The sequence below is a fragment of the Podarcis pityusensis genome, assembly GCF_964106645.2.
Source record: "Podarcis pityusensis genome assembly, chromosome: 14".
NCBI classification, from domain to species: domain Eukaryota; kingdom Metazoa; phylum Chordata; class Lepidosauria; order Squamata; family Lacertidae; genus Podarcis; species Podarcis pityusensis.
Genome location: NC_138039.1, coordinates 53,068,660 through 53,083,543, shown reverse-complemented (window position 1 = coordinate 53,083,543; position 14,884 = coordinate 53,068,660). Strand labels below are relative to the sequence as shown.

At 48.3% G+C, this 14,884-nt stretch overlaps 1 protein-coding gene across 2 annotated transcripts in view; it reads left to right on the top strand.

The window, feature by feature from the left end:
* Positions 1 to 5,625: 5,625 nt before the first annotated feature.
* CIB2 (calcium and integrin binding family member 2) overlaps positions 5,626 to 14,884 on the top strand; it is a 49,736-nt gene continuing 40,477 nt past the window's right edge. The window contains exon 1 of one of the 2 annotated variants that reach the window (XM_080980860.1): positions 5,626 to 6,073. In XM_080980860.1, the coding sequence (XP_080836986.1) occupies positions 6,023 to 6,073 (51 nt within the window). In that variant the 5' untranslated portion in view covers positions 5,626 to 6,022. The remainder of the gene's footprint in view (positions 6,074 to 14,884) is intronic. The other variant, XM_080980859.1, reaches the window with a different exon arrangement.

The following is a 14,884-nucleotide window of genomic DNA, read 5'->3' as shown; positions in this document are numbered from 1 at the left end:
GGCCGGGAGCCGCCGGGCAAGGCGGGGCTTCTGGCGGGCACGCCTCCGCGCTTCCTCACTGGCCGGCGTGGGGCGGGGCGGGGCCACCGGGCGACGGACTCCGCCCACTCGCCTCGGCCCGCTAGGGGGCGCTGCGGGCCAGGTGGGGGGGGCGCTCCGCCCGTGACCTCCCGGGAGCGCCTGGAGATCCCTGCTGGAGCAGCCGGCCAATGGGCTTGCCTTGGTTTATTTCTAGAGTATTGTTTTTTAAATACCGTACTCTTGGTTGAAAGCGCAGCGGAGGAGGCAGCCGCCTCTGGTTTCTCTCGCTGAGGAGGGAATGTCTTCTAACTTCAGCATGCTTGTAGTGTGCACGTGAGAATCATCTAAAAAACAAAGGCCTCCGAAATATTGTTTTCATCACTTGCAAATGTAATTGACAGATCAATTTGCCATCTAAAATCCATATGCTTAATCAACATTTCTTGTAATAGGGTTGTTACTCTATTAAAATGCGTAAAGTCTCCCTGAATGGTGCTTACTTCCAACTGGCCTGTTCCACAGAGTTGCTATATCCTGATGTGCATTGAGAAAACTTACTTTTTTAGGAAAGATGCCCAACTGCCACATTGTGTGCTCGCTTACTTGGGAATTCAGTAGCAGTTATTGCTGAATAAACATGGTACCTGGTTGCAGGGTCACTATATCCTGTGTCCAGGCACAATGGCTACATGTTATGCTTCCATGGCTGGAGGCAATATGCCTTGATGCATATTTCCCACAATGGGGAAGGTGCCATGGGCAGAATTGGCAGGGGAGAAGGACTCCCCACCTGTCAAACACCTGATGTTACAATAATATCAGATGACTGAGTGCACTGAAGTCCCAAAGCAAGAGCTTCAAAGGGCCCAGAGTGGGTTGCAAAGAGTGGCTTGCTTTAAGGTCCCTGAGGCTACCCACCAGCAGATGTGGTGGGGCCAGATCCTACTTTCCTTTGTCAATGCCAATCAAGAGAGCACTTTACCTCTCCACACCTGATGTCTCCACCTGCCGCAACCTTGTGCCACATGCAATGCCAGGTGTGCGATAGGAGGCTGTGGTTTGAGGATAATGGCCTCATGGGCCGGATCTGAACCCATGTTGAGCCAGATGTCTGGTTGGTGGCTGTGAGAACCGAATGCCAGACTGGACAGGCCTCTGATCTCATTCCACTGGGCTCTATGCCTACATTCTATGCATGCTTACAAGAGTGAGCTCCATCGAAAGCCACAGGACTTGCTCTGCATAATCACACTTCAGATCCATGGCTGCAATCTAATGCCCGCTTGAAACTGAAGCCCCCTTCAAGTGCGTGGAGGTGGCTGCACTTCAGGTTTGCAACATGCAATACTGGGGCCAGCCCTATCATTGGCTTCAGGCCACAGGTGTATCATTTTATTTGTGTGCTGCGTCTCCACAGTTAAAACCATGTGAGATGTTGAAGCACAGAGCTGTGTGCACCATGTGTCTGATCTGTGTTCTCCTGCTCTTATGTGTGGTGGGGGACACGGTTGTGGGTGGTGAAGTAAGATACAGCTGCCAGCCTGGTAGGCTTGTGTGGGTCAAATTGGGTGGCAGCGGCACCCACTTGACCTTCACCGCAAGCAGCCAAGCAGCTGGGCCCAGCCCCGTGCAATATATGGCTGTTTCTGTCCTCAGACAGATGGCAAAGAACACAGCTGAACAGCTTAGCAAGTCAGCGACTTTTTGAGCCTGTTGAATAGATAAACCTCTGAGGACTGACACCCTCTGAGTAACCGGTGGCTGGGAGCGGCCGCCAAGGCCATGTAACACCAGTCCTAAAGGATCTTCATTGGCTCCCAGTGTGTTTCCGAGCACAGTTCAAAGTGTTGGTGTTGACCTTTAAAGCCTTAAATGGCCTTGGCCCTATAGATCTGAAAGAGCACCTCCACCCCCATCATTCAGCCCAGACACCGAGGTCCTCCTCTGAGGGTCTTCTGGCAGTTCCCTCACTGTGAGAAGTGAAGCTACAGTGGTACCTCGGGCTACATACGCTTCAGGTTACATACGCTTCAGGTTACAGACTCCGCTAACCCAGAAATATTACCTCGGGTTAAGAACTTTGCTTCAGGATGAGAACAGAAATCATGCGGCGGTGGCATGGCAGCAGCAGGAGGCCCCATTAGCTAAAGTGGTGCTTCAGGTTAAAAACAGTTTCAGGTTAAGAACGGACCTCTGGAACGAATTAAGTACGTAACCAGAGGTACCCCTGTATAGGGAACCAGGGACGACCTTCTTGGTAGTGGTGCCCGCCCTGTGGAACGCCCTCCCATCAGATCTCAAGGAAATAAACAACAATCTGACTTTTAGAAGACATCTGAAGGCAGCCCTGTTTAGGGAAGTTTTTAATGTTTGATGTTTTATCATGTTTTTAATATTCTGTTGGGAGCTGCCTAGAGTGGCTGGGGAAACCCAGTCAATCAGTCCCTCCCTCCCTCCCTCCCTCTCCTATAGCCATCTCTAGCACTTTCCTCCATGGGAAAGTTTTAACTTTGCACTGCACAAACCTCCCAACCTTCTGCTTAATTGGATGTCCACAAATCATTGTGTTTTAGAGGCCCTGAGGAAGGAGCTGAAGATTTATGACAACACTGGGAGGTTATGCAAATGAAATTTGAACATGCCCTCTGCAAAAAGAGTCAACGGAATGTTATTTTCCCCAGGGGAAAAAAGATGATCTCTGTTCCGGGGGGGGGGGAGTGCCTGCAACCCAGAGGTGAAGAACCTGTGTTTCCATCAGTCCAGTCTTAATGGTCAGAGATGATGGGACTTGTTGTCCAGCAGCATGTGGAGGGCCTCTGGCTGGGGAAGACCAGTCAGTGTTGGACATCAGTTTAGGAATGGATTGGGGGAGTGGCAGTGAGCACACTCAACACAGATCCAGACAAGGCAGGGTTGCTGTGGTCAGGACTCTTGTTGATGGGAGAGAAACTGTTTAATGCAGATTCCCCCACCTGTTGCCCTCCCAAACAACAACAACAACAATTTATATCCCGCCCATCTGGCTGGGTTTCCCCAGCCACTCTGGGTGGCTTCCAACAAAATATTAAAATACAGTGGTCTGTTAAACATTAAAAGCTTCCCTAAACAGGGCTGCCTTCAGATGTCTTCTGGTAGTTGTTCTTCTCTTTGACATCTGGAGGGAGGGCGTTCCACAGGGCAGGTGCCACTACCAAGAAGGCCATCTCCCTGTAACTTGGCTTCTTGCAGTGAGGGAACCGCCAGAAGGCCCTCGGCGCTGGACCTCAGTGTCCAGGCAGAACAATGGGGGTGGGGTGGAGACACTCCTTCAGGTATATCCCATCAGCAACATCCAGAATGGCTAAGGAGGGGAACTGTAAATCAGCAGCAGCAGCACGTTCCCCATCCCTGATGCAAACAAAGGAACACATGCAGAAAGGTGCTTGGTTCCTAGTCCTGTAAGCTTTCAACAATGTTGATCCAAGGCTTTATCTGCAAAACCTTTGTTTGCCTGTGATAAATTTTTATTTGGCCGTGCAATCTTTGGGCAATTGGTTGGCCATTTGCAAACAATTGAAAACAAAGTGAAGCTGAAGCAACACCCATGATGAAAGATGGTGGAGCTGATAACACAGCAGCACCCACAGAAATGTGCTGATGTCACATGGCAAGTTTATCTCGCTTGGATAAATATTGCAAAACAGCCAATGGGAGCAATGGTCAAACATCCTTTGGGGTTGTCAGGCTGAAGTCTCAGGCCCACTAACTTGGGAGTAAGTGTGACCTCAGAGGGACTTCACTTCTGCATAAACATGCCTTGGGGATAGGTGGGCAAAGAAAGCACCCTGGTGGCACATGGCTTCCCCCAAAGAATCCTGGGAAATGTAGTTTGTTGAGGGTGATGGCAATTGAAACACTGTAGTTGATAGCATCTTAAAAAGCAGAGACATCACCTTGCCAACAAAGGTCTCTATAGTTAAAGCTATGGTTTGCCCAGTAGTGATGTATGGAAGTGAGAGCTGGACCATAAAGAAGGCTGATCGCCGAAGAATTGATGCTTTTGAATTATGGTGCTGGAGGAGACTCTTGAGAGTCCCATGGACGGCAAGAAGATCAAACTGATCCATTCTTAAGGAAATCAGCACTGAGTGCTCACTGGAAGGAAAGATCCTGAAGCTGAGGCTCCAATACTTTGGCCACCTCATGAGAAGAGAAGACTCCCTGGAAAAGACCCTGATGTTGGGAAAGATGGAGGGCACAAGGAGAAGGGGACGACAGAGGACGAGATGGTTGGATAGTGTTTTTGAAGCTACCAGCATGAGTTTGACCAAACTGCGGGAGGCAGTGGAAGACAGGAGGGCCTGGCGTGCTCTGGTCCGGGGGGTCACGAAGAGTCGGACACGACTAAACGACTAAACAACAACAGATGACCCCTCACAGTGTGGAAAGGGAAGAGTCACATCCAGTGACCCTGCCCACTGCCAGCATGTGGCCTTCAAGCAGAAAAAGATCCTTGGTGTATGCTGCAATAACTTGGTTAGTTTTTTAAGATGATATAAGACCCAAGTTCTGTTTTTAAGTACGGTGGGCAATCACAATGTCATATTCAGTTGCTTCTCCTTCCCATCGATTTCTTGAAAGGATCCAGAGTCCCTGGCTGGATCTTGCCTGTCCTTTCTCCACCCTAAGACAGGAGCAAACAAGGACACACTATTTTTAAAGCTACAAGCTTATTGCTACAGAGGTAATCTCATGATGAAAGGGATCTAAATGTTTGCCTGTGTAATTCTATTGATCAACTAGGATTTTACAGTGGGAACAGATTTACTTTCTTTAAACTATATCAGTGTTTCCCTTTTCTTTCTTTCATATGTCTGAACTCATTGAACACAGGCAGGGAGCTTGAAAAATCTGATGTGCTCAGAGCAAACTACATGTTCCATGTCTGCACACATGCTGTACATTTAAATCACAGGACTTCCTCCAAAGAATCCAGACAACTGTAGTTTACACCTCACAGAACTACAATCCCCAGCACCCTTGGCAAACTACAGTTCCCAGGATTCTTTGGTGGAGGTTGTGTGCATGAAATATAGGGTGCCTACACAGCCAATGTCTGGTGCACCCAAAGTCATTTTCTTTTTTGGTAATAGGAGGAAGCAGGGAAGAGGCCTTGCCTGGCACTGTTATTAGCTGTAGAGGGGAATACTTACATGCTACAACAGCATGAGGAAGGCACATCACAGCCCACCCTCTTTTTTGCAGGGAGGACAAGCTAGTCTCAGTAGGGGTGGGGCTAAGGTGGTGCCCCCAGGTGCTGTTGGGCTGCAATTCCCACCAGCCCCAGCCACCACGGCCCATTAGCCAGGATGAGGGGAGTTGTAGTCCATCATCCCATGAAGAGCATCCCACTGGCCATCCTTGCCCTACAACCTGTTTCAGGTGGGTCCTCTACAAGCAGCAGCTTCTTCTGCCCCGCCCTTTTGGCGAGTGCGGTTAGCATCACGCCTGAAGAAGAGTTCTGTGACACTCCGAAGTCAGCCCGCTCCCCGCTGCGCGATCTTCCTCGGCCCTAAGCAGGTTGGGCGGAGGCGAGTCTCTTGGCTGCCACCTAGTGGTGGAGAACCTTCCCGCACCGCGAAGCTGCAGAGAGGAGGGAGGGGTCTTTCGCCGGGGGCGCTGGAGATCAGAGGCAGCCGAGATGGTTTCTCCAGACCCGGGAAGCTCCGCATCAGATTTTCGCCCTTCGGAGAAACCCTTCCGTTGCACCCGCGGAAAACGTAGGGCAGTGAAGGAGGCAGCCTTCGGGGGCGATATTCGCGTGGGATTTTAACCCCCTGCCTCCTGCCTTTGCTGGTTGCTGCTGCCCAGACGGCAGCCGGGAGCCTCCCCGATGCGGGCGCGGGGATTCTCTTCCACTCGCTCCTCCAGTTGCACGTCTGCTCTCCATGCCTGCAGGACAGAGAACTCCTGACTCTTGCCATGGGATACCTGTGCGTGCGGAGAGGAGTCCCCCTTTAAGATGGGCAATAAGCAGACGATATTTACAGATGAACAGCTGGATGCCTACCAGGTGAGCGGCACTTGCCTTGCAGGGGACGGGGATGTCGCCCTGCTGCTCTGTATAGATTCTCTTGCCAGAGACAGAAAATCCAGGGAGCACCTCCCCAAGGTGGCAATCCTCTCCCCCCGCCCCCAATGCACAAAATACTGGATGCTTTTGAGTTGGTCTTGGGCAGGGGTCAGCAAACTTTTTCAGCGGGGGGCCGGTCCATTGTCCCTCAGACCTTGTGGGGGGCCGGACTGCATGTTGCCATGATTATGACCCACATTTTTGGCAAAACCCCTTATTGGGACCAGCCCCAACGTTGCCCAAATGTGACTTTTTTGGGGGGGGGTGTTCCCTCATACACCCACGCTGCTTCCTTTGCATTTTATACATTGACAGTTCTTATTTCTCTCGTAAGGTGGGGTGGGTGTGGGTGGGGGGCTGAGGTAAGCGTGCCATTCCTGTCAGCCCTGGAGAGCGTGTGCGCATGCGTGGGTGAAGGGACAAGCCGTTGGCCACGCTAAGTCAGGCCGGCGCCGCTCAAGCAAAAACCTTCTTTTCCCCACGTGAGGGAAGATGAGGCGGCGGCGGCGATTTACCTTTCCTTGGCTCGCGCCGTGTAGCTCATGAGCGGCCTCCCCAGCAGAGCGCAAAGCTGCACTGGAGGGCAGCCGCCCAGGCTTCCTCCCGCGGGGAGCACCGCTGCCACAGACTCCGGCGGGCGTCGCTCCCGAGGCGCCTCTGAGCCCCTGCCGCCGCAACTGCCCTTCCTGAAATCCAAACTGGGGCTCCTTTTCCCTCTCCCCCACCCCGGAATAAGGGGCTTGTCTTCAGCAGCCGCCCGCCTCACTTTGGACCCCCAAACCTGGCTGAGTCACAAAAACCATTGTGCATGCGCACACTATGCCGGCTGCCTGGATCCCGCACCGTCCGCGCGCCGGATCTAGAAAGCAATTGGGCCTGATCCGGCCCGCGGGCCATAGTTTGCCAACCCATGGTCTTGGGGCTACATTTGTTTTAACTGCAGTGTAACAGTGTAATTCTGTATACAGTGGTACCTCGGGTTAAGTACTTAATTCGTTCCGGAGGTCCGTACTTAACCTGAAACTGTTCTTAACCTGAAGCACCACTTTACCTAATGGGGCCTCCCGCTGCTGCCGCGCCGCTGGAGCACAATTTCTGTTCTCATCCTGAAGCAAAGTTCTTAACCTGAAGCACTATTTCTGGGTTAGCAGAGTCTGTAACCTGAAGCATATGTAACCTGAAGCATATGTAACCCGAGGTACCACTGTATGTTTGGTAAGAGAAAAAAGAGCCTCACGAAGTCCAATGCAACTTTCACCTGTCTATGATGACAGCCCAAGAGAGCTAGCAATTTACAGAGAGGTGATAGCTCCATGGCAGTGCTCCTTTATAGTCATATCATTTATATTCTACTTTTCCTGCAAAGAGCTCCAGGGCATGGATGTACATCCCTCCCTCCCTTTATCATTACACATCCCTGTGAGATGAATAGAAAGCTCCCATTTCCTTAGTCAGACCATTTGTGTACCTAGCTCAGGGTTTTCTGGACTGACTGGCTGTGGTTCTCTAGGACTGTGGGAAAGGGGCACTTCCATCCCCCCATGGAAACACCAGGATTGAAGCGAGAAAAGTCTGCCTGCTCAGAGTCACAGGAGAGCTCTGTCCCTCAAGGAAAGACCTGCCTATACAGAATCAGACCAGTCCAGATGTGTCTAACCCTTTTTTAAAGCAGTAACAGCATTTTCTAAACAAACAACTTTTCTTTTCTATTATGTAGTGTAACTTTTTTGTAATGAATGTTATGACTGGAATAATCTTATGTAAACTGCTTTGTGAGGCCTGCCTGAAAAGTGATATATACATCCTACAATTTTTAGTTTATGAACACAAGGCTTTAGGGTTGAATCAAATTTGTGCTCTGCAGTTGGTCTCCCCCATGTGGCTCTTCCCCATGTTACCCATAGACTTGGGGGGGGGGGCGTCATCCTGCCTCTTAGCATTCTTTGACACAGGGGAGAATCCATCAGGAAGCTCTGCTGTGGAAGTCCAACCAAATGTCACGGTAGGTTGCACCCTGTGGATTAAATCTGTCTCCCCCTGCTGCCCTCCATGGCTTCTTAATGGCACCCCAGATTTCCCAACCCCCCCTCTCTTGCTGAACGGGGGGGGGGGGTAGGGGGCAACAATGCACATCACTCTGCTCGCACTCACACTGAGTTTCACCTGCCAGTTCCACTCGTTTTGCAGAGACCCTTTTAGAACTCCCCGCAATTCCCTTTTGGTTGAATCCCTTTGAACAATTTGGCATCCTCAGCAAACCTGGCTCCTTCACTGCTCACTCCTGGGGGGGGGCAATATCCATTCCCCCCCCCCCATCAGGAGAATAGCTTGTTTATTCCTGCTCTCCATTCCTGTTTCAAGCCATCTTTTGTTCTGTAAGAGAAACTCTCCTCTAATTCCATTCCTACCAAGCTGGCTCAGGAGTCCGGGGAGACAAGTAATTCATCAAAAGCTTTTTTGACCCGTCAATAAAATGTTAGTAGACAGTCCCAGTCCCAATATCAAAAGCTTATTGGAAGTCCAGGCATACAGCATCAACTGGCCATTCTGTGCTTGCTGACACTCAAATAACTTTAATACGTTAACCAGACAGGACTTGGCCTTCTGCCAGTTATGAAAAAGCAGTGGCATAATATTCTCACATTTAATTATTTTTATTCATTTCGTAAAATTTATATGCCACTTGATTGTAGAAAAAAATCCCTCAAAGCAGTTTACAAATAGAATAAAACTATAACAATTTGAGGGGTTTGACTAGATGATCAAAGGATCCCTTCCATCTATAATTCTATGATTCTATGAATAAAATTATTAGTAAAAGCAATTAAAGCATTCAGAGAATTAAAACCAGCAATAACCAAGAACATATCAGTGTTCTAGATATTTTTAGCAGGTGCTGCCTAAGAGAGTACCGGGAAGACACCCACCTGATATCACTCATACCTGGCCCCAGTTATTTCATCACAGTTCACCAGTACAATTTGCAGCTTGCCTCCCTGCACTTCCTCAGCCTCCAGTGCGTTCACTTGGTTTCAGGTGGGGGGGGGGATTTCAGAGGAGAGCCTCCGAGAGTGCGCTCAGCATTTCAGCAGATTCAGTAGAAGGTGGTCTATCAGTTGAGTGCATGCAAATCTTGCACCTCTTCCTTGCATGAGATCCCTATGAGACTTTACAGCAGAAATGCAGTGAATGGAAACATGAAGTGAATGTGGACCCACGGGCCTCTGCTTCCAGGAACACCTGAGCAAGTCTGGCAAGTTAGCCGATCCCGTGTGAATGTTCTCAGCAGGCCTTGTCTTCCTCTTTAAACATGAGGGCTAGAACCTTGCCCCTTTATTATTATTTTAAGCTGAGCAGGTAAATAATGGGTGTGTGACCATGGTTGGGACAGGTGTGAAAGGGATTCAGCCTCCTTGGCTGCCAGTTTCTTACCCCCAGAGAATACAGTGGTATCCCTGGTTATGAATGTTTCGAGTTACGAACTCTGCTAACCCGGAAGTAGCTGCTCCTGGTTGCAAACTTTGCCCCAGGATGCAAACGGAAATCGTGCGCCGGAGGTGCACGTGCAGCGGGAGGCCCCATTAGCGAAAGCGTGCCTCAGGATAAGAACGGTTTCAGCTTAAGAACGGACCTCCGGAACGAATGACGTTCGTTACCAGAGGTACCACTGTATAAATAGTTTCTGATTTCTGGTTGTAGTTGTTGCAACGTGGTTTTAAACAGGGAGCAGAGACCTTCACTATACAGTATCTTGAGTGCATTACATTCGAGCAGAGCTGGTTGTCTTCACTGACCCAATAAGATGGAGGGAGATTAAACAAAGACTGCTCATTCTTTTGGATACATAACACTTGACCTACAAGGGCATCAATGGCCCATCAGCTGACCAGGAGTTAACTCTGTTATAAAGGGTTATAAAGGGTCAGGTTGGGTGGAGCTTCAGGTTTATGCGAGAGCCTTATTTGGAGACAAAATGTGTTAAGGACCAAAGAGGGCCTCTGGGTGGATTTGTGGATAAAACAGAGAGGCACAGAAACATCAGCTTATATGGATTATAAATAATGTATAACAAATGCAATTTCAAATAAAAGTAACTCCAAAATCCCCAGGCTGGTAACCTAAGCAGGACTATAGATACAGATTTTCTAGAAGTACCCAGACTATACTGCCAGCAAAGTCCATCCATTCAAATAAATAAATAAGGAATGCATAAGCCACTTTGTACATCCTGTCAGGGAGATGCAAACGGCAAAAGAGCTAAGGGGAGAGACCAGCACTTATAGAGAGCCTAAAGAGATAATTAGTAGCCTGTCGTCCGACAGCGAAGAAGAGGCAGGGAGGGGGGAGGCTGAGCCCGGAACTAGTTATTCTTTGAACAGAGGAAATCAGAGGCGGGGTTTCCGCTGACTAGCCTGCTGGGGAAGAAAAAGTAAAAAAAAAAAACATACGAGGCATCTTAGCCGACAGGGTCAGACATGCTTTGAAGCTCTGGAAACTTTCTTTTGAACTCTGTAAATAAATCTAAAAGACAGCAACTGGCAGCGAGCCTGGAGTTTTATCTATGCTGGCTTTGGCAGCACTCACCTCTCACACATCCACATTGTGAAATAGCAATAATAATAACAGTAGTAGTAGTAGTAGTAATAATAATAATAATCCTGCTCTTCCTCTTAAATGAGTTCAGGGCTGCAAACAACTACCCAAACTTTAAAAACAACTGGATATATTCACAGCTAAATAATATAAATGATCCAAGGAACATTATCTTTCAGCCACCCAGTGTCTGGATGGACAGGAATGTTCTTAAATTAAACCATAATAAGGGTATCCACAGGGACATTTTCAACCAACTGTGCAAACATCGTGTTCGATATGGAATAGGATTCCCCCTTCCCAGGATTTAATATAGCTAATATATTAAATCAAATATATTAAATTATATCATATCAATAGAGCCAAAGTAGTGTAGTGGTTAGAGACTCAGACTATGATCTGGGAGAGACAAGGGTTTGAATTCCCACTTGGCCTTGAAGCTCACTGGGTGCAGCGGCAGAGGAAGACTCTCAGCCACCTGGGGCATCCCTATGGGCGCCACATGCCCCATCCCGTCCCTATAGGGACGGCATAGGGAGGGATGGAGCATGCCGTGGGGCCTCAGCCGCCCTACAGCAGCTGGCGGACAGCGCGGAGCCTGTGGGCGCCAAGATGCGTGGCTTGTGCGCACTGCAGGCCCTGCAGTGAGTACCGCCGGCCATTTTGTCACCCCCCGTCAGGGTGGCACCCGGGACACACCACAGCCCCTGCACCCCCCTTCCTATGCCCCTGACTGGGTGACCTTGGGGGCCAGCCACTCACCTTAAGCCTAACCTACCTCACAGGGTTTTGGGGAGGAAAAATGGGGAGGAGGAGAACTCTGTAAGCCACCTTGTGCTCCTTGGAGGGAAGATGAGATATAAATGCAATCCATCAATCAATCAACCCTCTGGACAGATTGCAAAACCATGTGTTTTGAATTAACTCCATCCACTTCTTCCCTGACAGAGGAAGAAAGTCTAATGTGTTCATTAAGTCATTCTCAACGCTGGTGCAATTTTCTAGCCTAGGGAAGCTGCCTGATCAGATGTGGATGATTCATCTCCATCTTTCTCCAGGCAGGCCAAAACATTTTAATTGAATTGGAATTCAATTGCCAGAGCTCCAGCTGCTACAAAAATAAATAAAAAATAAATTGGAAGGTAAAGTTGGCTTTGTGTTTGCCTGGTGGAATTGGCCAAAGATTTGTTTAAAAGAGCAGGATATTTTCTAGATAATGGCTTGGATCCAATTCTAGTCTTACTTAGAGTAGACCCACTGAAGTTAACAAGCATGGCTCATGTATGCCATTAATTTCAATGGGTGTACTCTGTATAGGACTGAGTTGGCTACAACTTGACATCTTAAACCTGATATTTAATATTTACTGAGCTGGCTTGTAAAACATGATGACCTAGATAGAATAAATAACGTAAAATAATTTCAGGCTACAACTTGAAAGCTGCAGAGAATTGCAGTCAAACTGTTTTATTGTGTGTTGCTTTAACTGGACAGATGTGCAAACTGCCCTGGGACTTTTCTTGATGAACAGGGTGGTTAAAACATCATGTAGATTAAAGCAAGGAAGCAAAGAAACAGGCAGGTGGTTTGGGCTGCCCATGAAAGAGTCTGGAGGCAAAGCGTGAGCAATCACTGCTAAATATCCCTTGTTCCCTCCTTGTTTATTTGCCCCTCTCTCCCTCCTATTTCTGTCCTGCAAGGATGGAGAATTTGTGACTTCCAGAAGTTGTTGGACACCATACAGTATCCCATCATTCCCAGCCAGCTTGGCCACTGCTCTACTGCCTCCCCTGTGCCAATTTTTATATTGCACATTCCTCGGGGCAGGGAGCTTTTCATTGTTACATAGTAAAAGCTATGGTTTGCCCAGTAGTGATGTATGGAAGTGAAAGCTGGACCATAAAGAAGGCTGATCGCCGAAGAATTGATGCTTTTGAATTATGGTGCTGGAGGAGACTCTTGAGAGTCCCATGGACTGCAAGAAGATCAAAACTCTCCATTCTGAAGGAAATCAGCCCTGAGTGCTCACTGGAAGGAAAGATTGTGAAGCTGAGGCTCCAATACTTTGGCCACCTCATGAGAAGAGAAGACTCCCTGGAAAATACCCTGATGTTGGGAAAGATGGAGGGCACAAGGAGAAGGGGACGACAGAGGACGAGATGGTTGGATAGTGTTCATGAAGCTACCAGCATGAGTTTGACCAAACTGCGGGAGGCAGTGGAAGACAGAAGTGCCTGGCGTGCTCTGGTCCATGGGGTCACGAAGAGTCGGACACGACTAAACAACAACAACAAAAAACAACAACCGTGCACACCAATGGTGCCTTGTATGCCTCTGAAATTGGGGGTGGCTAATGAAGATAGGGCCTTATTTGTGGTGGCACTGCAGTTGTAAAGCTCCCCCCTTTCACTACCTGTGCCAAGTGTCTGGTGACTTTGAGGAAGCAGATGAAGGCTGCTTTATTGTCTGGCACGTCCAATGGTTCTAAACACATTTATAGTGGCTTTTAGCAATCTAACAAGTGAGGTCTGCAGCAAAATGTTATAGTGTGGAGTGCTCCAGTTTAGGGGGCCAGTCATCCATGCTGGATACTCTGTGATGCTTTATTCCATCCCCCCTGTCCTTGGTTTTCCATGCCTGCTTAACAGTGCCCAGTTCTCACTGGGCTATTTTTGTTTCATGCCCTAGCCAAGGGGTCTTAGCCCACCTCCCATTTTTTTATTGTACTTCTGCATAACTTGGTGTTTCACTGCAAGTCTTTTAAAGCCCCCTTTCTGAGTGTGGCTGGTGACTTTATTCCTAGGAAAGGACTGGCACTCAGAAAATAAGTTCTCTGTTTGTATACAGGATGATTTTACATAAAAACCTAAGTTGTTTGTGGTAAACTGTCTGGACAAATTCACAGAAAACAGATTTCGGTTTAAAGCTGCTAGTCCATGGCAGCTTACATATTTATTTAGAGATTTGACGATTCACCACTTTTCAAGGCAAAATGTCTCTGCAAAACAGAGGGGGCCAGATGTGAGTGCAGGGGTCAGATCAGAAGCTCAGGCCCTTTGGGAGCCCCCCCCCCCAGCAGCCCTTCATTTGCCTCCTGGACAGGCTGGAATGTATCCTTGAAGTGTGACTCTGCCGCTTTCCTGCCTGTGGAGAGGAAAGAGCTGGGGCAGGCACAGAAATCTCTGACTCCTCTTGCCCCTGACCACGCCTACTTGGAAGAGACCCCCTGGCCCCTGGAGGGTGGCCTGTGGCGGGAACATGGCCCTCTGGGACTGAAGGTCATTTGGAAGAATCAGTGGAGGCTGCTCTGTATGGGCCAATGGGGCACTGCCCCACCAAGCTCCCTCTTCATTCCTCCAGACGACCTCCAGGCTGTCTACTCCCTCCTTATTCTGTCTTGCCATCCTAACAGCAGGGACAAGGGTAGAATTTCCCCTTCTGTCTGTCTCCCTGCCTTCTGCCATATCCGCCCTAAGAAGCAGCTCTGGGAAGAAGAAGCATTTCCAGGGCTCTTGTGTTTTCCTATCCTTGCACAGTAGTGGGGAAAGGCATCATCATCATCATCATCATCGTCATCATCATCATCGTCATCATTATTATACTGCCCTATACCTGGAGGTCTAAGGGTGGTTCACAGAAAAGTCAAGGCAGTTCCTGTTTTGCTTCTGAGCACTCAGAGGCTTTCAGCAGACCACTGTCAGAATGTTGGGCTAGCCAGCCTGTGATGAGGATTTATTTTATAAAATAAATCCAAGGTTTGATGGATAGTTAGATAGATTTTCTTTATTGAAAAATAAGTATAAAATTACAACTGTGCAAGGTAAAATAAGACATGAATAGTAATATAATAAAATAGCACCCATGTAAAAAACAAACAAACAAATAAACATTACAAGATTGTTATTGTGCTTATCTTAAACCTAACCTAATACAGTGTTTATAAAAATGATTTCCAAATATCGTAAAATTTGTCCACAGCAAGTCTATGTTTGTACGCAACTTGTTCATGTGTTGCAAGTTTATACATATCTTTTTTCCATTCGTTGAACAGAACCTCATTTTTATTCTTCCAGTTCATCAATACCTGTATTTTTGCCATAGTAAGGGCACGGAGAGTCCATTCATATTGTCCCTTTGTATTGGATATATAATTCAAAA